We start from the raw sequence: 23,952 nt of genomic DNA on the forward strand, positions 1-23,952 counted from the left end.
TGCACATCCTTCTCTCCAGTCTCTGATCAGGCGATTGCTTTCAACACGCCCTAATTAAAGCACATTGCGCGGGCACCACGTCCATCTCACGATGCAATCAGCCTCCCAGTCGGAGACAGCTCCATATTTCTCCGGCCGATCAGAGAGAATAATTCAGTGGGTCCGTCTCTTATTTACGGCAGCAGTTAATAACGTCCGAGTGTTGACGGCGAGTAAATCTCTGTCACTACGCTTAATTTGTTGTGTACTTCAAAAGCGGATGGCGAATACAGTTGTCATGCTGAGTAATACGCTTTCGCATTAGCTCTCGCTCTGTGATATAGGACCGTGGAAGCAATTTTCAACTGAGGCATCAGGCAGCCACAGCTGGATCTCTCGAGTGACAGGCTGGAAGGCTCCAAATCAATAGGCCAATTTAGGAGAAAGGAGCCCCTCTTCCTCCCTCACATGGCAGAGCCTACAGTAGGGACACCTGACCTACCAGCTCTTTGGGGATTGGTTGACTGAAATCCCCAAATCACCTGACTCAGCTCATATTTGTTGGCAATATGACAACTTGATCCGATTCCTTTACTGCAGATGCATCCTTCAAAAGAACAACTTGCACTGCGACTGTACCTTACACAGTTCTTGCCGTGACGGATGGATATTCTTACTGTCATGTACACTCACACACCAGCAGGAACATCAGGATCCTTTGCTTGGCAATGGTGTGACCCTGCCCATCCATTCTGCCCTGACACAAAATGCTCCATGATCACGCTCTCCCTGCTTGAAGACCAGCACACATGAGATCAGGAGGAATCAGGATAGTGAAACGTACAGATTAGTAACTGTTCGATGTTTAACAAAGCAAGACATGATTGCAGGAACATAAACTGACAACCTCCAGAAGATGGTACGGAATGGCATTATGGTGTGTGTGTGTGTGTGTGTACCATACTCGGCAGGACTGCCACCTGCAAGTTAAGGTGTGTGTGACAGCATCTGTGAGGGAAATCTCAACCACCATCGCAACGGGAAAAAAGATCAATGTCTTTGGTACAAACAATACTTTAATATAGAGATTTGAGTATTGTGAGATGCATGAGTGCTGGTACATAAAAAGTGATGGATGATGAATCTAGTTCACATTCACTTTAGATGTGGGAGCCGTGGCATCAAGCTCTGTCTGTTTTTATGCCATCACCAGTCATTCATGTCAAACTGTGGAGGAAGATTTGGGGAACAGCCTTTTTATTAATCAAATTGTAACTCTGTGTTAGTTTCTCTTTATTTTAGTGCCACCATAGTGAACACCCATGTTAAAAATAAAAAGCGACATATTTGTTAAAAGGAATATCATAATGAAGACAAGTAATTCAACTAACCCATAGAAACTGGCATAAAGACCTCACAGCATTCTTATCAAACTCTCCCATCAGGACTAAAAAAAGAAAATAATTAAGAAGAACAAAAATGGGCCAGGGTAGACAACAACAAAAACAGCTTCTTAGTATATCCACACTTTAGATACTGTATTTTCATAGACTTTTACGTTTGGTTTGAAGGGGGGGGGGGGGGGGGTTGTATTGGATTGTCTCAAGTTTTCCCTGTAGAGGAGTGTCACTGCAGTGCAGCAGCAATAGGTCTACGGATCAGGAGTGAGAGCCCTGTAGACTCTACCTAGTGCACTGAGAATAGAGGCCTCAGCCTGGACACTGTTTTGGGTGTCGTGAAGTGCAAACCGTTATCTCTAACCCTCCTTGTTCTAGCTAACATCGTCTACCACCCTGGCAAATTAGTAGTGGTAAACTACACCTGAATACATAGCTGGAGTTTGTCCTGCCCTGTAAGTATACTCACAACATAAGTTCTTTTTTTTTCAATACAGTATAGTATAGATCAATAGTATTCATATAATTTTCATATCTTTTTTCATATTGCACCATCAGATAATGGGACACAGATCAACAGAGACTTGATTTCCTAATCAAAACGAGATATGTGCAAACATGACTAAGGACTTTATTAACCAAATCAATTCTTCCCTGTAATATCCACAAATAAAAGTGATTTCTCTTTTTATATATATATTTATAGTAATAAGAATAATAAATCTTCACATTGGATCATTTCATAGTGTGACAAAATGCTCAACTGGGCTGTCCAGTCCTGGTCAGAATGCTCATTGTCTTTAGTTGGTCAGTCCCCATGCATCCATAGGAAATAGATTTTTTTTTCTTCAAAAAAGTAACAATTTGAGAGCAGCTGACAGCTGAGTTTGGACTGGTGTCGATTGCTTTCATGCCCAGAATTCTCCAAAGTTTAAGTCAGTGTTTTAGAAGTAATTTCCATAGAAAAAAAATGTCTCCCACTCCAGAAAATTGTTGTCCAGGTTTTTATGAAAACATTGTTGTAATGGTAATAATGTAATAATTGATTGTTTGTAATCAATAATTAATAATCATTAATATTTGACAACCAACAATTAATAATCACGAATTAATCATTAAGAATTAACAAGAATAATAAAGAATAAATAATGCTCCCTTCATAACGCAATTAGTTTGGCAAGCTCCCACTGGAGTCACTTCAGATGAGTGAATTTGTCTCACGAGTTAAAAAACAAACAAGAAAGGAAAGAAAGCTCCAAAATAAATAATAAAGGAGATTAGTAAAAGTGACCCCTCGTTGAAGAAAAGGGAACGTATATACAGGACTGCGTGGTGAGAGTCAGTTTACTGCACTTGAGTGTTAAGTCCAGTGTTAGTGTGAGTCTGAGTCTGGCCCCGTGCTCCTGGTGTTATACCAGCGTGTAGGACTTTGCGTAGGGGTTGCTGCTCGGTTTGAGGTGTCCTCTGGAGTCCAGCAGGGACTCCTGGGAGGTGCTGAGCTTGGCAGCCTGGGCCAGCTCCGAGCCCTCTCTGTGGGGCAGCGTGGCAGCTGAGCCGGGCTGCCACTGGGCCACTGGGTCCCTGCTGGCCTGGGGGGCCTCAGTGGGCGTAGGGGGGGCCATGCGTGAGGGGCGTTTCAGGGAGCGGCTCTTCTGAGGCTCCAGACACGCCTGGCCCATCGCGCCCTCTCCGCTGGCTCCGCCCCTGGATGTCCCCGAGCATGACATGCCACGGTTGAGCAGGAAGTCCATCCTCAGGTATGGGGGCAGGTGCACCAGCTCGCCCCCTACAGGAGAGAGGAGAGAACGCACAGTGGTTAATATCTAGAACATGTTCAACATTCCAAGAAATGGTCCATTGAAGATAGTACAATTCTTCAAATTCAGAATTTGAACACCGAGGAGAGAGGATGGTAGCTTTGCTGTTATGGTATTTGACTTTTTTAGACAAATAGCCTGTTTTGGACTAGCTCAACACATCTACCACAGCAACTCCCTATCATACAATACCAGTCAGACAAATTCTGAAACTAGACCTCTCTCCTTTGACTTTACTGAAGTCATACTCTTCCATTTTCCGCATCCATTATTCTCCTAGTGCTGTACAAGCTGACTGTGTCCTTGGTTTCACATTGACCTAGACCAACATTAAATTAAACGGTGGTATCTTCCAGTCTTCAATTTCCTCTGGCTCCATTATGCTTATTGTATCAGGGGGAAAACTGAAGACTGTTGCTTATCCATAACATAAATAAGTAATGCTATGGATTAAAGATTGCAGTGGAGTTCAGTTAGAATAGATCTGTGTTAAATATATAACGCTAGAGTAGAAATTAGTGTAAGTTACTGTACATCTCTATGATTAACCTTAACTGAAATAGACAGAATCTCATTTGTTGATCTCAATGTTCAGTATAAAAGATTCAAATGTGTTTCTCCTGTGGCATACCTGTGCACACTATTGCACACCGCAAGAATCTAACAATCAGTATCCAATTTGATTTAATAAGAGAGAAGTAGTGCACAATTTCATATTTACAGCTGCAGTTTTATAGCTTACCAGATCATTATTTTCAGAACAGAGGATCTATCAGCAGTAAATATTTACGTAGCCCAACCCCTGGGATATGTTCTGTTTGGCCTACTATGCAGACGCTGGCATTTACAAGGGAGAGGGGAATGACTTTGAATTGATTGGTTTGGTCTGAGTGACCCGCATTGTGTTTTGAGTGGTTTTTTCCTTATTACATTTGTAGTCTGCAAAATGAATACATTGCAGTTAACAAAACACACCATATCAGAATTAAATGGTACAGAACACTGTGAAAAGTCTTAATCTTTCCACACTCTTTCAGTCAGGACTCAGTGATTTTAGGGTTGTGAGTTAAGAGTTAGGAGTTAAGGAACCTGTTTGTGAGTCCCAGCATTAGAGCAAGGCCATTTTAAAACATTAGTCATGCAGGCCCAGGTCAGTTAGCCAACCAGCAGCTCGGCCTCACCCGGTCTGTGGGCCTTGGGCACGGCCATGTTCATGACGCGGCTGACGTCCTGGGGCTTGGGCGGGGAGGCGGTGAAGCGGCAGATGCCCGACTCGGAGGGCGTGCTGGAGGTCAGGCTGTCCGTGTAGTCGTTGGTGCCCGCCGTCATCTGCTCCGAGGACGTGTCGGAGATGAAGCACTCGGTGATGGTGAACTTGGCGTGGCGCAGCTGCTCCTCCATCTTGGCGTGCTCGTAGGCCCGCGCCAGCTCCTCGTATGTGGAGGAGGCGCTCTCCGTGGAGACCATGCTGCTCCGCGCCCGGTCTGATGCGTGAGGCGGGGTCAGAGGTCAGGTTAGTGGAGAGGTTAGCCGCTAACGTTAGCATGGTTCAGTACAAGGGCTGCTTAGTGTTGTATAGTAGCAGTTATTAAATGACTGGTGTTACAGGGCATGGGTTGAGGCCAGTGTTAATCATAAAATGGGTAACAGGAAGTGTGGTAGGGTCTGGAATGCGCTGGCTCACCTGTGTCCTGAGATGGGCTGACGCTATAGCTGTCACTCTCCTTGTCCACAGAACCTGCCACTCTGGGCGTGGGAAGCCTCCAATCAGTGCTCAGCGTGTGGGCGGAGACAGGGGGGTGTGGCCTGTTGAGGGTCCACTGGCTTGCGTAGCGGTTGCGAGCGGCAGGGCCAGCTTTGGCGGTACGCCGAGCTGTGGGGTCTGAGAGGAGGGAGGAGCCAGATGTTACGTCACAGTGCTCACGGAAGCACTGCGTTACGTCATAGAGAGAAGGACACAATGTCCTTGCATCCGACCAAGGGTTAAAATACTTTTCTGTTGACATGTGAATAATTACAGGGCTTAATGTGCTAAAGTGGATGTTTGCTAATTGATTTCATTGCTAAACTGTGCATCAATAAGGACTCAGCTATTAAATTGTTTACTTCCAGAATTTTCTACATTGACATTCAAAATGTCACTCTTGGGAAAGGTATATGTACAGCATATAAAAGTCAAGATCGCATATAAAACATGATGTTCAATAAGGCACCTATAGACGACAAAACACCACCTACATGCATTTCTCTGTGGAGCATAATCTAACCAATGCATCTGTCAACACAGACAACTCTGAGAGGGATGGAATGAAGGTGTAAAAGGGAACTTATTGTAACATGAATGTAATGTGGAGCACGTGCGTACACTGGCTCCTCACTGCCAGTACCATCAGAGGAGGGGGTAGCGGAGGTGCTAATTACATCCCCAATGTCTCAGGACTGCTGGAGTCAGAGCGTAACCAGCACACCCAATTATCTTCAATTAGAGGGAGGGAACTGAGTGGGTGAGAGAGGTGGAGCACAGGTCGACCCAGCTCCAAATTGCCTTTGAACCGTCCTCTTGTTTGTCAACAAGCTAACGAACACACAGACACATACTGCAGTCTGGTGTACAACTAAAGACAGACAGGCCACATGTACCTTTTTAAAAGCTTTCTTTCTAGTACAGTCATATTTCGACAGTCAAACCGTACGTTATAGTTTGTTTTCACCTGTCTGGCGGTTGTCTAGAGGTTCTCCTCCGACCAAACACAAACGCTATTCTACCAAAGGAAATTAAATGTGTCCGTACTGGACTTACTGGTTCCAGGTCTGGCATCGGACACGTCCACCAGTGGTCCGGTGGCTTGGGACAGGGACTGGTAGTGGACTGTGTGCGTCACCGTGGAGGACTTCTGTTTCTGGGTCTCCCCAAAGTCGTTGTCCGTCAGCAGCACGGTGGACCTGTCGTCTGGGGGGAGGGAGAGAAGAGAGGACTCTCAAACTTAGTCCTCCACATGAATCTGGAGGAATCCACCACCTCTGTCTAGACACTGACACACTGAAGCATCGACAACCCAAAAGTGTATCGGTGTATTGTCTTTGACTTCATAGCGCACATCCAAACACAGACCAAAAGGAAGAATGTTCAGACGGCAATATTCATGCTACTGAGAAAGTCATAAGAGGGCTTCCTGTCGTTTGAAGTAGACTTCAGTATTTCTGGGATGATATTTATTGAGTTCCACTCACCAACAGTCTCCATGGTGTCTCTCTCCTCGATGAGGAGCTGGGCTCGGGGGATGTCGATGTGCATTCGCAGGGTCTGCTGCTGCTTGTTAATGGTCTCTGCTGGTCTGGTGTTTTTACTGAGAGAACACAGGAGAGCCATTCAAGTGTCAGTTACTGGAAGCTTTCATTGTAATGCCTCTCATACCAGTACACTAATGTTTTATTGGTGCAGTTGTATACGAATAGTATAAGAATATACATTATACAACTATAGTTTGCGGAAATGCATTGAACTTCTGGATGATTCTTACCTCATGAGCATCTCAGCCAAACTTTTAGCATCTAAAGACCACACAGGATAAATGAATGACCAACAATTCAGTTAAGATGAAAAAAAGAAGACGTATGGCATGCAATATTCGTTTTGGAATGTATGCGGTGACCTCTCACCTCTCAGCCTCTTGAGCCTCTGTTCCCTCCTCCTCCTCCTCAGCACCAGCAGGAGGGTGAAGACCAGCACGATGCCCACCAGCACGCAGGAGATGGTCACCATCATCTTCAGACCCTCGTTGCCTGACGAGCTGCCTTCTGGAGGCCCGTTTGGAGCCCTGACCAGAGGGGCGATGGTGCCTGTGTGGAGCGCTCTCATTAGAAACTGCCACGCACTGGGATCGTTTTAAACATCGTTACTAAACATCATCATCATAATCATCCATAATAGTAATGACATAAAATGCATGAAAGGCAAACCGATTGATCAAATGTTGAGACCAGAAATTCGAAAGTTCGAAGCAAAATATAGAAATACGTCCATATGGGGTTTGTGGTTGCTGAATGTTAAACAGCAAATGACCTTTATGTTAATGTTTAAAACATGCGGCAAGCGCCTGTTAGAAGCGGAGTGCCTCTGCTGCTTGCATCCCAAAGTAATGTCTCTCTCTCCAATCACACAACACGGCCCGGACCAGCGAGCTGCTGAACTGTGCTGCAATCAGCACCTGACCTTTTGCAGAATAGGCAATAATGCCCAGTTGACTGAAGCGCTACTTAAAAGAGATGAACTCATCCTTCTCAGCTGAACCGACGCTCAGCAATTTCCCCCCCACCAACCACCACCTCCTTCTTTCACAGTTCCTGGACGGGTCGATGGGGCTCGGGAGGGGTGAGGGCGGAAGTAGAGGCGGATGTCTGGCGCAGGTGGAGACAAACGAACCCGGGGTCAAGAACCAGGGGGTTTGTTCTGATGGCAGGGGCAGTTGCTGAACCACCGAAAGACAGGGTTGGAGGGGGGAGAGGTCTGCCAGGTTGAGCGTGGGAGGAGTGTGTGTGTGTGTGTGTGTGTGTGTGTGTGTGGGGGGGGGGTGCTGGCAGGTGATTGCTCATCTATGCCCCCCTCACCAGAGTCATATAATGAATGCGCACTCGCTCGATACAGGGCTGATGGAGGCGTCATAAAAAGCGGCAGACAAAACAGCCGCGGCCTCCGGAGTCAGCAGAAAACGGGGAGGTACTTTACTGCCCGATTCATCAGCACGACCTGAACCCCCCGCGGCTGGAGGGGTTTGGGGTGAGGGGCGGGGGCGGGGTCGGAGAGACTGGCAGTAGACAGCCAGTTTAACACCAGTGAGACGAACCCTGGAGCTCTGCTGATATGAAAATGGGGATTTATGTCCCTTTCTTTGGAGGTCTTAAATAATATGGTCTGATGCTACCCATGGACAGCTGGAAATGAATTTCCAGGGTATGGGATTGGTAAAAGGCATCTCATCAAAGTCACTCAGTCTATCATCCTGTAACAGATCCTTCACTACCAATACCCCACATTTCCTAAGGCCCATGACAGGACGAGAACAGCGAGTGTTGACGTGTGGGTCGAGCACACGGATCACCACACATTCCACACGCTCTCCACACAGACAAAAAACACAGCAGAAAGGCCTCACGACGGATCAAAACTGGAACTGGAAGTCTGTTGGGAAACTCACTGCCGTCGTAGCTGAGCGTGGCAAACTTGACCCTCTTCTCGGCGAAGCCCGCGCTGTTGTACACCTTCATCTGCAGCTCGTACCAGGTGGCCTCCTGCAGGTCGTACAGGATGTAGCTCTTGGTCAGCGATGTGCGCTGGGCCGTGGTCCACGCCGGCGACTCCACCGGGCGGTACTCTAAGGTGAAGGACGTGATGGGGCAGCCGCCGTTGTTCCAGCCGACCAGATTGAGCCTGACGCGCGTGGCGTTGATGCTCGTGAACAGCTCCTGGTCCTTGGAGTACTGAGGCTCTGGGGTGAGAGAGAGAGGAGGACACCGTGGATCAGAGTCGGGGGCAGCGGCACGGCGAGGACTCGTCGCGGATGTGAGGAGTCGGGATGAAATGGGAGCCCCTCGCAGAGGGACGTGTGCGTACCTTTCCCGTGGGTCTTGGCCTCGATGATCTCGCTGATCCGTCCCGGCCCCACTGCATTCTGGGCCGTCAGGGTGAACTTGTACCAGGTTCCACACTTGAGGTTCTCCAGCCGGTAGGAACGCTCGCTGGGGCTGATGGCGTAGTTCCCCCACTGCTCGCTGTTGTCCTCTGAGTACTGCAGGATGTAGCCTAGAGAGAGAGAGACAGAGAGAGAGAGAGAGAGAGAGAGAGAGAGAGAGAGAGAGAGAGAGAGAGAGAGGGGGAGAGAGAGAGAGATTGAGAGAGAGAGAGAGAGAGAGAGAGAGAAAGAGAGAGAGAGAGAGAGAGAGAGAGAGAGAGAGAGAGAGAGAGAGAGAGAGAGAGAGGGAAGAGAGAGAGAGAGAAACAGAGGGGGATATTATGGAGTTGGTGTTATTGGAGATATGCAGACTTGGTAGAACAGGGTCCCCAGTGTGGGACGCCAACAGGGGGCTCTGAGTAGGTACCTCTGATGGAGCTGCCTCCATTGTCCCCGGGTATCCAGGACAGGGTGATGGATGTGGTGGTTGTCTTGGTAACGGTTAGGCGTGGTTGGTCCGGGGGAACTGGAGAGTGGGTACAACACACAAGGATCTTAATGTCATTCAAACTCAAAGAGCCTAATCTAATTAGGCAAATTAGCTAATCAGAATAAAATGAGAGAGAGAGAGAAAGGAGAGAGAGAAAAGGGAGAGAGACAGATAGAACGGAGAGGGAGAGAAGGGAGAGAGACAGAGAGAAAGACAGAGGGAGAGGTAGAGTGTTATTGGTGCTATTGATTCTATCCAGACATCCTTGAGGATATTAAGGAGTCTTTAATCCCCTAATGATATATATATAAACAAAATATTATGGAGTTAAGAGATTGAAGATGGTTAGTATAGTGCAAAACAAAATACACTTTTTGACAATTAGTTTGAATTCATAGTGTAAACAGTATATATACTGTATATCCCCTGAATACTAATCTTAGACTCAGTACACCATGTGCTCTACCCAGATATAGTGGTTATTCTACATGTTGTTTACCTTGAACCTGCAGGTTTAGGATGATCTTATCAGGGCCGAAGCTGTTACTGGCTACACAGGTGTAGTTCCCAGAGTCCTCGGCTTTCACTGTGCGGATCACCAGGCTACCGTTGCCATGGACACTGCGCCGGCTGTCAATCACAGCAGGGGCGGGGCTTCCGTTGCTGAATCACATGCATGTGGGATGGTTAGCACGAACACAAACAACAAGCAACAGACAAAGGATTCTTAGTTGTGGTTGGTTTGAAGAAATGGAACATTGGAGAATGTTCTTCCCTATATGTGATGTCACCAGGCTGTGCAGCAATGTCGCATCAACTTACGTTTCCTTCAGCCACTTGACCGTGGGGGCGGGGTCACCGACCGCCTTACAGGGCAACACAATGTCCCTCATCCAAGGGGTGGTGACGGTCCCGTTGAAGGTTAGGATCCTGGCAGGGGCTACAGAAACACACACAACACCTCACATGAGCAAGGCTACAGCATCACTGTAACAACCGCGCACGATAACCAATCAAGATACTATGTTGACCCGGGTTAAAATAGAATGGGGTTTCTATGGTGGTTCAAAGTTCCGCTCTAAAAAACTGCTGTCTGAGTTAATGCAGTTGAAATGACAAATCTCTGCGTCCACTCCTTCCACCAACTTTCACACCAAGAGGGGGGCTCTGACTTTAGCCGGGCCAGGTTAGGGCTCTGGGTCTGTGCGTGTGTGTGTGTGTGTGTGTGGAGGGCGGTGATTGGAGCAGCCAGAACATTCATCAGGCCTGCCTCAAACAGGATGGGAGCGTCCTGATAAGAGCTAGAGGTCCCGACTCAGAGAGACTTGGCTGCCTATCACTGGGAACCATCAGCTTATCAGCTCTCACCACAGGGCGCGAGTGCTGACAGGGCAAAACAGGAGCCCATTTGCATTCTGTTTGACGGGCCGGCCTGCGCTCTTGGGTTGAGATACGGTACAGTCCCTTAGGTCTCACCACAGAAGCCACAAGTAAGGAAACACATGCTTTTCATCTGGCTGGCAGGCCTTGGAAAAGCTCAAACCATTTGGCTCGAGCTTCAATGAACTGTTTTCAAAATGGCCGACGTCAGAAGTGCTGCACGACGGTTCGCCCGGGACCGTGTCACCACTGTGTAGCAGAGAGAACATGCTCCTCCACCTACCCTCGGCCAGGGGTTTGATGGTGATGATGTCGCTGGCGTTGCCGCGCCCCGCGGCGGTCACGGCCACCACCCAGATGCTGTACTGACGGGTCCTGCTCAGGTTGGGGATCCGGTAGAAGAACACGTCCGGCGCTGCCTCAAACTCACTGCTCACCTGGAGACGCAGGGACACAACCACGCAGGACACAGTCACACACAGTCACCTAACACTGGAATAGGACTCCTGGCTTGGGATCATAAACATCTCAAACACTGCCCTACTGAATCTGGCTAAATCTTTACATACAGTAGATTTAGATAGAAATATAGAGAGATAGATGATAGAATGTTAGATAGACCTCCAACTCTTCGAGAACATCCCAGAACTTCCAAAACCCCCTTCCCTCATCTGTGTCCAGTGGCCTTACCGTAGGGTGTGGATTGGAGCAGAAGACCGTATACTTCCTAATGATGCCATTGAGTTTAAGAGGAGGGAGCCAGGACACAAACACCACCGAGTTAGACGCCGCTGCTGCCTTCACGCCGGCGGGAGGACCAGGGACTGATGGGAAATGAAGTAAAAAGTTTTAAAAATTATTACATATCTTGTGTCAATCCTTACTGTGGTGTAACTCACTGTAGCATAAACTACACATCCAGTACTCTCTACCCCTGAGATTTGAGGTAGCCAGATAAAGTCTACAATACAATATATCTCACATTTTATGACTGAAAAGAAACCTCTACCACAACAAAGTTTCTGAATGCTAGGGCTGCAGCTTTTCAGCTGCTGATTTTAAGGCATCCGGACCAGATGTCACCTTCTATCACTTCAACAAAAAACTGTAAAAGAGTCCTTCCTCAGTTCTTTCAAGCTAGCAAATTTCCAGAACATACGGCAAGCCCTGAGGACCAAAGGAAAGATGACACGCAATACCTGACTTCAGACCCACAAAGGAACCTTAGTTAGACCCCTGGGGTATATCAACCAAATCTACAACATTGCAGATTTCTATTTTTATGTTTACAGTAGAGCAACTCTCACACGAGCACAGTGTACACACATACAACCCTTCTCTAACAACACACTCGAATCCCAGCACTGGAAAGTTGCATCATTTCGACCGTGGCCCTGGTGTGTCTGCATAGAGATGCACAGAGCTCCCTCTCAGGCCCCAGGTGAATGACCGTACCATCCTCCTTGGTGCGCGTGTAGATCTGCTCGCTGCGGACACCGTCCCCGGCCCGGGTGAAGGTCAACACCTGGATGCTGTAGTTGGTGTACTTCTCCAGACCATCCAGCTCCAGGGAAGGCTTTGAGGTGGTCACGTTCCGGATCTCCCCCAGCTCTGAGCCAGGGAACGGAGGGCGAGATGGGGAGGGGAGAGGGGGCAAGGTGGATGCCAGGAGGTATGGAGGTGCGGTTGGAATCGAGGAGGGAGGTAAAGAGAAGGAGGGGGAGAGATAAGGAACACGTTGACAGAGACAGCCCAAACACCTGAGGCCCCGTCTAATAAAGACCCCAGCATGTTCAACCTCCTGAGATGAGTGGCTGACAGCGCTGCCCAGGCAACCAGAGCAAATGCACCCTTTCACTGCAGTGCACAGTATATAACATGGGGTTGAAATAAGATTTTATTTCCAAGGATGTCATGGCACGACTGTGGACATAACTCCATGTTCAATCACACCATGGCCACAAAGGCTAGATTAGACAGCCCAGACAAGGTCTGTTCTGGGCTCCATCTCCTTGCCTTGGCTGAGATGTTGAATTATTGATGTCTGTCTCTCCAGCTGTCTGTCTCGTCTTTCCCTTTCTCTCTCTTCTCTTTTCCTATCTGTCTCCATCTCTCCCCCTCCCTTCTCTCTCTCCCTTCCACCTCTCGGAGTCGCTCTGCAAGTCTCCTTCTCTCTCTCTCCTTCCTTCCGTTCGACTCTCTCGCCCTGTCTATCGCTGGTTGATTCCCAGCGCTTCATTAGCGCAGGTGTCAACCCTCCACTGTGATGTTTTAAAGAAGTAATCGAAGCTTCGGCTCCCCCTGGGCAGCTGTGTGCTATGATGAGCTCAGTTGTGTCACCGTACTCTGGTTTCACTGGACTGGATTTTGTTCAACTCCCTAGACCAGGATTTAGTATTTATGGACTGTCCTCATGCCGTCTCTTCAACTGTTGCTCTGGGAGCTGTGAGTCGGGCCACTAACTAGCCAGTCCAGCACAGACAGCTGGGCTTTATATCGTCCAGTCCACCGCTCCTCTCTTGTAAAATTGTTTGAATGTATACTACCTCTTTCAGTTTATGATATCAATCAAATTGATTTAATTGATTAGCCTCTGGGAAAATGTGTAGCATTTACGTTCTGTTAGCATAGATAGAGGAAGACCTCTCAGTTTTACCACCACTACAATGTCATGTTAAAACATGGGCTTACTACACCCTCTGCTGGTTAATAACGGATACTGCTTTCCAAGAGGAATGTAGTATGTCTGTATCATATCGGGATTAACAGAACAGCAAAGCCAAACACTACTGATATGATCGTTCTACTGATATGAGCTAATACAACAATTATGATTTTTTTTCTCCAGAATTTGTGACAATTCAATATCAACACTAAAACAAAATTGTGGAACTCAAAACGCCTCAGAGTGTCACATTATGGATGCCCATACGGTATGTGTTCCGTATGGGCATGCAGTCCAGCTTTAAACATGTCTTTCAGTGGCATTCACTGTTACCATGCAAACTAGGGTTGTCTGTCAGACTGGGAGCAGTCATGTTGTACGGGTGCACGCAGGGCCCGTCACAACAACAGGATGTGACAGACCAGAGGTCAAAGGTAGCCTCGCTGTCACAACCCATCACCATGACATGTCTCCACATCGAGACTGCACGGCACGTTGTCCACGTTTGACTGCGACTCCTAATATCTGCTTCAAATCCTGTATTCTGCGAGCCATATGGAGCTATGTGTTCTGAGTTCTGAAGGCTTATTTTTTCACGGTGTGTCGCAAACAAATATGCCGTGTGACAGAGTGACAAATGAAAACTGATGGATGTACTTCTGACCCCAGTAAGTGGGTTATTGCATCAGTGTGTACCTTGTGTAGAATGCGTACCTTTGCGGTTGGGCCAGTAAGAGTGCCGTGCACGTGATGACGCCAATCACATTCTAGTGTGTATGTGAGCGTGTAGCAAACAGTATGAAGCTACCTCATGTGCTTGTGTGCGTACGCTCGTGTGTGTGTGTGTGTGTGTGTGTGTACCTCCATCTGGTAGGTTGGCCCAGTAGATGACCCTGAAGCCCAGCAGGTTGCCGTTGAGAGCCTCCTTGGGAGGGGTGAGCCAGGACAGGGAGATGATCTCTGGGGAGGAGGCCGTGGCCTGGACGTTCTCTGGAGGGCGGCTGGGTACTGGAGGAGGACATGACAACACAGGGTCATGTGACGCAATCGCCTCACCGGCAGTGACAAAACTGCCCAGCAGGTGGCGACGTATGCTTACTGTATTTTACAGGCTCCCCAATAAAGACACATATTCGTTGAGACACAGTACAAAGGATTGGCTGTCGATATATCTGGTTGTATATCTATGGATTATGACATTGATTTAGTCTCTCTCACATACTTACACTGCTTTAACTATTCCCATGTGTTGTAATCTTAAACATATACTCTGTTTTTTACTCACAACTTTTCCTAAATAAACGATTTACGAGGACCAATCCTGCAACCTCACTAAGTTCCTCAAGATACAGCCACTGCCGGCCAACACACAACAGCTACATTGAACATAAATATAATGAACGGTAAAGTTTTGATATCCAAGATTCTCACCGTCTTCCAGGGTAGTGGAGGACACCTCTGCGGAGGAGGGCCCGGTCCCGGCGCTGTTGCTAGCCTGGACCACCACGCCGTACTGGGTGAACTTCTTCAGGTTGTCCAGGATCAGGCTCTCGCTGTTGTCCCCTGTGGTCTCCATGCTGATCACGCTGAACTGGTAGTTCCCCCCGGAGCTGTACTCCCTGTAGCCCACCTGGTAGCCCCGGATCGCCCCATTCTGAAGGTGCTTCTTGGGGGCCTGATGGGAGGAGGTGACGGAGACGATGAGGAAGATGATGGAGATGAGGAAGATAGCAGAGATGACAGAGCGAGAGAGAGATAGAGAGAGATAGGAGAGAGCCGAAAGAGAAAACGGGAGAGACAGGAAGATAAGCGAGGGTGTCGCGATGAACCTCACACACAGGTCCACACCTCAGGCCTCCACGCTCAGAGAAGATAGCGAATCATCTCACCCTCCATGACACCCGGATGCTTTGGGAAGAGAGAGCCTCCAGCTGCACTTCCTGTGGGGGGCCGTCAGGAGCTGGAGGGGGGGCACACAGCACGGTGGTCAGGGTGGGGGGGGGCGCACAGCACGTTGGTCAGGCAGGGGGGGGGCCACGGTCAGGGCGGAGGACAGAAGGGGGCTTGAAGCCGGGTTGTGGCGGGCCTGAGTCGCCCCTCATCAACAAACATGGCCGCCATGTTTGCGGGGGATCAAATGAGAGAGTCGTGTCTCATAGAGGAATGGGGGGTGGGGAGGCAGGGTGGGCGGGGGGGCGTGGTAGAGAGGGCAATTTGGAAAGAAGCCGGCTAGCCCGTGGTCTATTGACCGCAGTGTGACATTTACAGTGGGGGCTGCTAATTGAAAAGTCTTGCTTTTAGTGCAGGGTCAGCGTGCGTTCAATAATGCAACAGAGCCAAAGCAGCTGATGTCACTGTGCTGTTAATGAATGGACTCACCCCGTCCCTCTCTCTACCCCCCTGGACCCTGGTCTGCCCACTCATGTCGGTTATCTCTCGCTCTTTGATTTGGTTACTGTGAAGTCGGGGACGCTCATTTCGGATGCACATTGTTTGCGCGCGTCCGTGTGTCCATGTACTGCACATGTGTGTGTGTCCAATATGTGTGTGTGATGATCATGTTTTTTACCTGCTTCGTCCGTGGTGATGGTGAGCTCGTTGCTGGGCTCGCTCTTGCCGATGAGGTTCTTGGCGAACATACGTATGTTGTAGGTGGAGGAGGGGTGGAGGTCGATGATGGTGGCCTGGTTGAGCTGGGGGGAGACGTCTTTGGTCTTCTGGGCCGTATCCCAGGAGGCTGTGGGGGGGAGAGGGCACAGCAGGGTAGAAGGGTAGAGGGGGGGTAGGGCAGGGTTATTGGGGTTAGTGAGGTCACTGAGTAAGGGGAGGGAGGTCAACATTGGCTAAGTGCATTGAGACAACCAGATTGAATTATTGCAGTTCGACCGAGACAACGCATTAGGGATGATTCTCTCTCCCAAACAGAGGCTTGCTCAAGTACAAGGTGTTGCTAAATCATGACTTCCTACATTACAGTAACACGGTCCACGGTATTCAGCAGGGGGACATCATTTGCATCACATGCCGCACGCCCTTTGACCCCATCCCGGTCACCCGTACCTGATTTGTTCTTGCTCTCGATGTCGAACCCTGTGATTGGACTGTTGCCGTCAAAGCCCATGGTCCAACGAAGGGCAATAGTCCTGTCCTTCACCTCCCTGATCTCCACCTCTGGGGGGTCCGGGGGCTCTGGAGATGGCGATAGGAGGTCAGGGTACTGATGTTGGAGCACGCCCGCACACACGAGACGTAGAGAGACTATCTGCACAACACAGTGAGCTGTAGTGCGCCGCAGTGTGGGCCTGGCGGGGGGCTTTACCTTGCACAGTGAGCTGGATGATGCCTCGGTCCTCTCCGTAGGAGTTGATGGCGTGGCAGGAGAAGAAGCCCGAGTCCTCCCTCACGGTGGGCATGATCTGAGGGGAGGGAGAGGGGGGGTGAGCCTCTGAATGCAGCCGTAGGGAATCATCCAGGCCACAATTACATCCACCCCTACTTATACAACAACAATCCCATAAACCTTCAGTTACTTTCGTTGAATACCAGCAGAGAAACAACCCCCCCCCCCCTCCAAGATGGCCGCCGTCTGCACCTGCAGCGTGGAGATGACCTCGTCGGCCACCTCCTTGACGGTGACCACGTAGCGGCTGGTCTCCGGGTTGATGATGCGCTCCTCCTTCTCCCAGCGGACCATGATGGGCTTCTCGCCGTGAGCCGTGCAGCTCATCTTCTTCTCCTCGCCCTGCGTGGCCAGCGTGGTGTTGGGGTACGACGTGATCATGGCCGGGACTGGGGGCGAGAGGGGGAGAGGGAGGGAGGGAGGGAAAAGAGACAGAAAAAGGGAGAAAGAGGGAGAAAGAGGGAGGAGTCACAGCAAACAAGAGTTACTTTTCCGGTGACGTAGAACAGACCCAACTCAAATCCTCCATCCATAATCCAATTCATCTGCAATATCCCACTGATACCTGTCACACGGAAGCTAAGAAGACCAGACATCACAGACAAGACAAGGAATCCAATTTCTTTGCTCCAATGACACTTAATTGAGTTAGATCATTGTGCATCTGACATCAGTTGATGCTTAGAGGGCTGGTTAACATTCTGCAGACAAGCTCATTCTAATGTCCCACATATTGGATGTTGGTAAAGCGCATCTGTGCAGTTCGGCTGCCAGACTCTGATGACAACAAGCAGCCTTGGCTTGTATCTAAGGGTCCCTATTGGTACAGTGTGCTCTGACAGGCCGTTAAAGACCGCGCACTAAACACACCCTAACGACAGGCACGCCTCATTACCCCCACAGCGGAGTGTGTAACAGCGCTGTACTCAGGAACACACACACACACACAAGCCCCACTGGCTCACACCCCCCCACACACACACTGGAAACGCAGCCCCTGTGATTTGATGCAGAGTGACAAGCGAGGGGTTGCAAACGTTTAAGCCTCATCTCTTATTCACTCCCCAGCCATTTTGAGCCTTCGCCATGGAAAAGCACGCTGATTTATTTTGCATGGCAACTATGAATTTTTAGTGCGACACATTTGGAGTGGCGATGGGGAGGGGGGTGAGGGGGGGTTAGGTGGGAGAACTTCTAAGGCCTTTGGTAAATGTTATCGCTCGGAGGGAAGGTACTCTCGTTTTTTTTTGTCATGTAAGTGCCTCAGAGGAGAGGTGGTGGATGGGAATGTTTACACTGCTGGCAACTGATGCCGAGGAAGAGAGAGGATGAGTGGCAGAGAGCCGGGAATGTACAGCGTTTCTCATAAAAGATGGAGAGCCGTTTGCCAGAAGCTTCCGATGTCACACCTCCGCACGTTTACACTTGATATCGTCGGGCTGAAGCTCAACGCCGTCCCTGTGACCTTGTAAAGGGAACAAGACGTCCATGCGTGGTACTCAGGGTTTCCTAGTTGTGACATTGGCACTCCCGTAGATAGCAGCGTGTGCGTGTGTGTGCGTGTGCGTGCGTAAGTGCACGTGCGTGTGTGTGTGTGTGTTGTGCACAGCGCCCTTAGGCAAAAGCCAGGTCCTTCCACTGAGTTTTAATTGCCCTTTTGATGTATTTCTTTAATATCCAGCAGACTTTTGGGTACAGGAACTGGGCTCTGGGGGTCAGGAGGGGGGGGGTGGGGGGGGGGGGGCGAACAGAGGGGGGAGGAGGAGAGGGGGGGGCATGCTTCCAATGGGGAACATCGGTGAGACACTCCCTGCAGTCTCAAAGACACACTGGAACAAACAGTATTGAACACTAGAATACATATAATCGACATCTACTGCACGCTATAATAATACACATACACCACACACATACACACACATAGTTAACGCAAGAACACACACACAGACAGTACGCACACGGTGTCGCACACTAGAACGCACACACATGCACGCATTATGCAGTAACAACTCTCACACACACACACACACGCACCTGATCAGCAATGAGAGATTTGTCCGGTTTACTACAGTATAAAAACAGTGGTCCCTGTGTGCCACAGCACGACCCGGTGGAGATTAGGTTAGAGTTCATTAACCAGAGGATTGGTAATCGTCCTCCAGCTATACCAGAGCTTGTTCGTGCAAATGTAAAAGGGTGTGTCTCGAAGGCATTAGATCTAGCACTAAGAGAAGTATTGACATGTTGAAATGAAGCATAGATGGATGGTTGAATTGGCTGCCTCTCACACAAACAATTGTCCACACACACACACACACACACAAACACATGCATATGCACCCATACACACTAATGACACCATATTTCCTTTCCAATCGGGCGAATAATTTGAGTAAAGCCTGTTGAAACTGTGAGACCAGGCAAAGATTCAGCTGCACTAACCACACTGTACATACTGAGGACCAGGACAGTACATTAGACAGCTAAAGTGAATTAGGAAGCCCAGACAATCCAAATATGCTCACATAACTCCTCAAGATAAGACTCAAGTGAACATGGCACAGTAGAATACATGCAGTCAGAGCGGATAGAGGAGCAGGGATTTATGTTTTTAGGCTTGGTGCTGTTGTTATTGTTCCAGTTGCTGTATTGTGGTGGATGAGGATATGGTACAGTGTGTACTGTGTTTGCAGTCTGTAGTGGGAGGAGGTGAGGAGGTTCCTCTCTCCTCTTCTCTCTCTCTCCCTCTCTCTTACCCCTAGCTCTCTCTCCCTCTCTCTAACCCTCCATCTCTCCCTCTCTCTCTCTCTCTCTCTCTCTCTCTCTCTCTCTCTCTCTCTCTCTCTCTCTCTCTCTCTCTCTCTCTCTCTCTCTCTCTCTCTCTCTCTCTCTCTCGCTTCCTGTCTCTCTAACCCCTATCGTTCTATCTCTCTTTCTACCACTTCTCCTTAGTCTCTCTCTAACCCACATCTCTCTGCCCCCCCCCCACACACACACACTCCTCCTTTTTACTACAGGCCACGATCCACGCACGCCTGCAGGGGATTCTGGGATAGGCTGCTGCTGATAGGCTGCTCCCGCGAGACAACCACCCCCCTCTCTTTCATCCCCCTTTCCCCCTCCCCTCCAAGGCTCCCTTTCACCTGGCCAGGTTACCATGCCAACCAGCGTTGGACAGTCTCTCCTCTCTCCATCTCACCTGCTCTCAGAAAGGGCCATTTATAGTATCCAGGAATAGAACACGAGCCTGCCACTGATTTCCACAAGAGTGTGTTTACCGAACGGGGCCCTGAATGTCGCAATGCAGAACACGGGAGATACTAACAGGAAATGTAATGTTGGTCATGTTAACAGCAATGCCATCATTAAGGGATGCTGGGATCTGCCCAGAGGCAAAACCTTCCTAAACGTGTAGTCAGCTAATACAGGTGCATTGTGGTACAGTACAGTGTCTATGGTACAGGCTCTATTGGTACTTTTGAATAAGCACAGGATCCTGTATGTGAATCTACAAGTTTGAAAAACAGATCTCTCCATCACTTCACCCCACAATCTTCCACCATGGGTTGGAAACTGTACTGTACCCAATACTGTACTCCCCTGTCCAGCCACAGTGGAACTATCATGACTGTTGGAGGTTCCAGCCTCTTTCACCCCCCCCATTCCCGCCCGCCCGCCCCACCCACCCACCCACCCACACACCCCACCCCCACCCAACACCCCCCCCCGGCAGTGAGCCTGGCTGGCGGGCCAGAATGTAGGCCACAGGGTACATGGTCGACTCAATGGGGCATGGGCCAACCAGAGGAGATGGAGAGGGAGAGGAGCGGAGATGAAATGTCTCCCTAGGAGATCACCACCCCCCCCCCTCACCCCTCACCCCTCCTCCTCCTTCGCCCCCGGGGCACCGTGTGAGCGGGTGCTGAAGGAGAGACGCCCTGGCGTGCGTGCGGGTGGGGGTGGGAGGGGTATGGTGGAAGGAAGGAGGAGGGGCGACGGGGTGGGGGTGGGGGGCAGGATGGCACAGGCAGGACTGGTTGACCGGGCGCCTGGCGCTAGGGTGAAGTAATTCCCTTAGCTGGACAATTGGCTCGGACATGGAGCATGATGCCGGCTGCAGCACCCCAGACAGGGGCCGGCGAGTCTGGCTAGGCGGAGGGACTGGAATTATACAAACGTAACTAAAAGAGAGGGCGGGAGAGAAATGGGGGTTCTCTGTGATAGGGAGCTTGGCGGTCATGCGACAGCACAATTTTTCTCCAATTAAGTCTGATTACGAGGGCACTCTCGTCAGTGGGTTATGAGTTTAATGGACTTAATTGGTCTTAATTGGCACTGATAAACACCGAGAGGCCGTTGACCCACTCTGACAGAACCCACTCTGGGTGGGCGATGAATGAACTCGACTGGGTTCGTGGAGGTGGAGATACTGAGGTAGAGGCAGAAGAAGAGGACTCTTGTTTACGCCGCATGCCCAAGCTAGTAAACACACATACAGAGTAACTGTATGGTCATTAGGGCTGAATAGTGGTGTCTGTGTGGTGAGTCTACCTTTTACACACACACACACACACACATGCATTTTCACATAATGGAGTGAAAACAAACTGCAGCGACACAAGGGCTTTCTGGAGCCTGACGGTGGCTGTGACAGTGTTCATACAGGGTGATACATGAGGAGTGCCAGGCAGGCATTAACGTATGCACAGACACTAATAACAATAAAAGTGCCATGCCGTGACATCACAATAGCTGCAATTCATTTCCCCGGGACTCGGGCACAATAGGCTCAGCCAATGGAATCTGTCTTAGACCCTGAACTACAGTGAGGGCCTGTGAGCCAGGGCTCCTTGTTCCTGTATGGCTCCAGTGTGTATGTGTACTGTCTGTGTGCAACTGCACCGTCTCTGTGAGTTCAGTATGTGCATGTTTTTCCATTGTTCTTTCTTTCAGTTGCTACCATTCAATATAGTGTCATCCACAACCCTTAACTCTGCCATTCTAACCCTAATTCTCCTTTTAACCGCCCTTAAACCCCATAGAAATAGCTTTTGTAATTGTTTAGCCAAATAAAATTGAGCGTTTTTTCTTTTTTACAGAGTACCGATGGTGCAGTTTCCTTCAACTCCCTTCCCCTACACCTAGGTAAACCTGCGCAGCCAATAGCAAGCCCTGCAGATCACACTATAGGTCACATGACTACTCCACAGCGAGTCAGCTCCGGTGTTTCTCTAATTGGCTCCTAAAGCCTCTTAAGTGGCTGCCGAGGCCTCTCCGACGGTGACATGGTGGTGTGGCCTGGATAAACAAACGCTCTGCACTGACGGCAGCATGCTTACTGGCTGTGGAGGTAGCGCACCACCTGGGACCGGGTGCGCGGCGTAACATGACACCCCGCTAAGCGGAGGGACGAGCTCTGGGGGTTAACGAGGGGTCTCGTCTGTCACCAACACACGCGTCGGCCCGGGGAGCAGGCCTGATGGGAGGGCTGGAGGCTCGGGTTACAGGGAGCGTGGAGAGCCTCAGACACAACACGGGATCCGGGCTACGTTCACAACAACAACCCCCTCCCCCTTCTGCCTTCCCCTGCCTGCCCCCATCCCCCCCTCCCAGAGAGGAAACTCTCACCTGAGGGAGGGGTGTCACCAAGAGACATACATTACACACACACACGCATGCAGATATTGTATACACACACACACATACATACACACACACGCGCGCGCTGGAGTAAGACGTCAGAAAGGGAAGATGAGTGACAGGAGGATGGGCAGATTGCACAGGAGGCAATGATGTCTTGATAATCACAAACACACTGTGTGTGCATCGCTGTGGCCTGAAGATGTGTCTTTGTAAATGTGTACTGACTACGTGTAGAGCATTGTGTGTGGGTGTGTCTGCGCGTTTGTGATTGTGTGGGATGTGTGTGCGTAGTATTAGACCGGGGAGTATTGGAGGCAGTCAAGACAGAGTCATGAGGGAGCAGTATTTGTCTGAGGCAGACAGACAGGGCCGCTCTGCAGGGAGGGGTCTGCAGCAGCCAGATAAGAGCTGGGGGGGCGGGGGGGGGGGGGGGGGTGGTGGGGGCTGGTGGGGTGTAAGCCCCTCTACCGTGTGACTGTGATCACATGAGCACCCAGCCCAGCCAATGGGGAGCTGCAGGGTGTCATGCGCACGCACGCGCACACACACCCGGAGCATCTTTGCGTCAGAAGGCCCGGGATGAAGAGGCTGCACAGCAACTGTAACTATCACGGCTCATCATGGATTTTGTCGATTCAGGCAGTGTTGTGCCAGACAATGTTTTCCCCCCTATGTACTGTGAGAGGAAGTAGGCTTCTTCCTCTCTCCTTCTCTCCGACTGGACCTAAACAATAGTTTCTGCTCTCTGTACGTCTCCATAGCCACCTGAAGAGGGCAGTGTTCCAAATGGAAATAAAAGAGGATTATATGGAGCCGGCTGAAGGGATGTGTAACCTAGCGCACAACCCCCCAATCATGTCAGCAGCCATCAGCCCCTGCGACTAGACAGAGACACACACATAGTGATGAGGGATGAGAAGAGAGGGGCTCGGACAGAGAGCGGAGGGAGGGGCTGTTCAGACTGTTCTAGAAATCAAACTCCAAAATTACTGTTTCTCTCTTTCTCTCTCTCTCGCACACACACACACACACACACGCACAGGCACACACACACACACACACACACACACACAGAGGAGTAGGCCTAGACAGAGAGAACATGTTGGTCTGGAGGTTGAGGGAGAGACCACTGAGAGGAGGAGGCAGAGGAGGAGAGACGTCCAGTAGAGCAGGAGGGATAGGTTAGAAGGAGGGGGGGAGGAGGGGGGTGGGGGTAAACGTGTATACTCTCCTGCCCCCCCTCCCCCCAGCCCTCCTTTCCACATGGCAGCCCTCGCCTGCATACAGACTTCAGGGCTTAATGGAGGGGAGCTAAGTCCTTGGCCACTCAGCGGATAAACGCCACAGTGTTTTTCGCTCCGAGATCTCTGCTGCTCGTTCCTGTGTGTGTCTGTGTCTGCGTGTGTGTGTCTGTCCGTGTGTGTCTGTCTCTGTGTGTGTGTAGCTCAGAGAGCACAGGGCCAGGGGAGAGGTGACTAGCCAGTGGCCTCAGCGTCACAGAGCAGATATGAC

General features: G+C 50.0%; 1 protein-coding gene across 6 annotated transcripts in view; it reads right to left on the minus strand.

Annotated features, from left to right (window-relative positions):
- Nucleotides 1-1,255: 1,255 nt before the first annotated feature.
- dscama (Down syndrome cell adhesion molecule a) overlaps nt 1,256-23,952 on the minus strand; it is a 73,130-nt gene continuing 50,433 nt past the window's right edge. For 3 of the 6 annotated variants that reach the window (XM_062485489.1, XM_062485487.1, XM_062485492.1), the window contains 22 exons: nt 16,990-17,186; nt 16,717-16,813; nt 16,458-16,586; nt 15,967-16,134; nt 15,287-15,357; nt 14,829-15,072; nt 14,259-14,405; nt 12,188-12,343; nt 11,423-11,556; nt 11,016-11,169; nt 10,175-10,292; nt 9,852-10,015; nt 9,290-9,388; nt 8,805-8,993; nt 8,389-8,679; nt 6,854-7,033; nt 6,715-6,745; nt 6,425-6,540; nt 5,985-6,143; nt 4,878-5,075; nt 4,375-4,677; nt 1,256-3,162 (listed from right to left, as the gene is read on the minus strand). In XM_062485489.1, coding sequence (XP_062341473.1) covers nt 2,786-3,162; nt 4,375-4,677; nt 4,878-5,075; nt 5,985-6,143; nt 6,425-6,540; nt 6,715-6,745; nt 6,854-7,033; nt 8,389-8,679; nt 8,805-8,993; nt 9,290-9,388; nt 9,852-10,015; nt 10,175-10,292; nt 11,016-11,169; nt 11,423-11,556; nt 12,188-12,343; nt 14,259-14,405; nt 14,829-15,072; nt 15,287-15,357; nt 15,967-16,134; nt 16,458-16,586; nt 16,717-16,813; nt 16,990-17,186 — 3,722 coding nt within the window. In that variant the 3' untranslated portion in view covers nt 1,256-2,785. The remainder of the gene's footprint in view (nt 3,163-4,374; nt 4,678-4,877; nt 5,076-5,984; nt 6,144-6,424; nt 6,541-6,714; nt 6,746-6,853; nt 7,034-8,388; nt 8,680-8,804; nt 8,994-9,289; nt 9,389-9,851; nt 10,016-10,174; nt 10,293-11,015; nt 11,170-11,422; nt 11,557-12,187; nt 12,344-14,258; nt 14,406-14,828; nt 15,073-15,286; nt 15,358-15,966; nt 16,135-16,457; nt 16,587-16,716; nt 16,814-16,989; nt 17,187-23,952) is intronic. The other 3 variants (XM_062485490.1, XM_062485488.1, XM_062485491.1) reach the window with 2 other exon arrangements.

The sequence above is a fragment of the Osmerus eperlanus genome, chromosome 19, assembly GCF_963692335.1.
Source record: "Osmerus eperlanus chromosome 19, fOsmEpe2.1, whole genome shotgun sequence".
NCBI lineage: Eukaryota > Metazoa > Chordata > Actinopteri > Osmeriformes > Osmeridae > Osmerus > Osmerus eperlanus.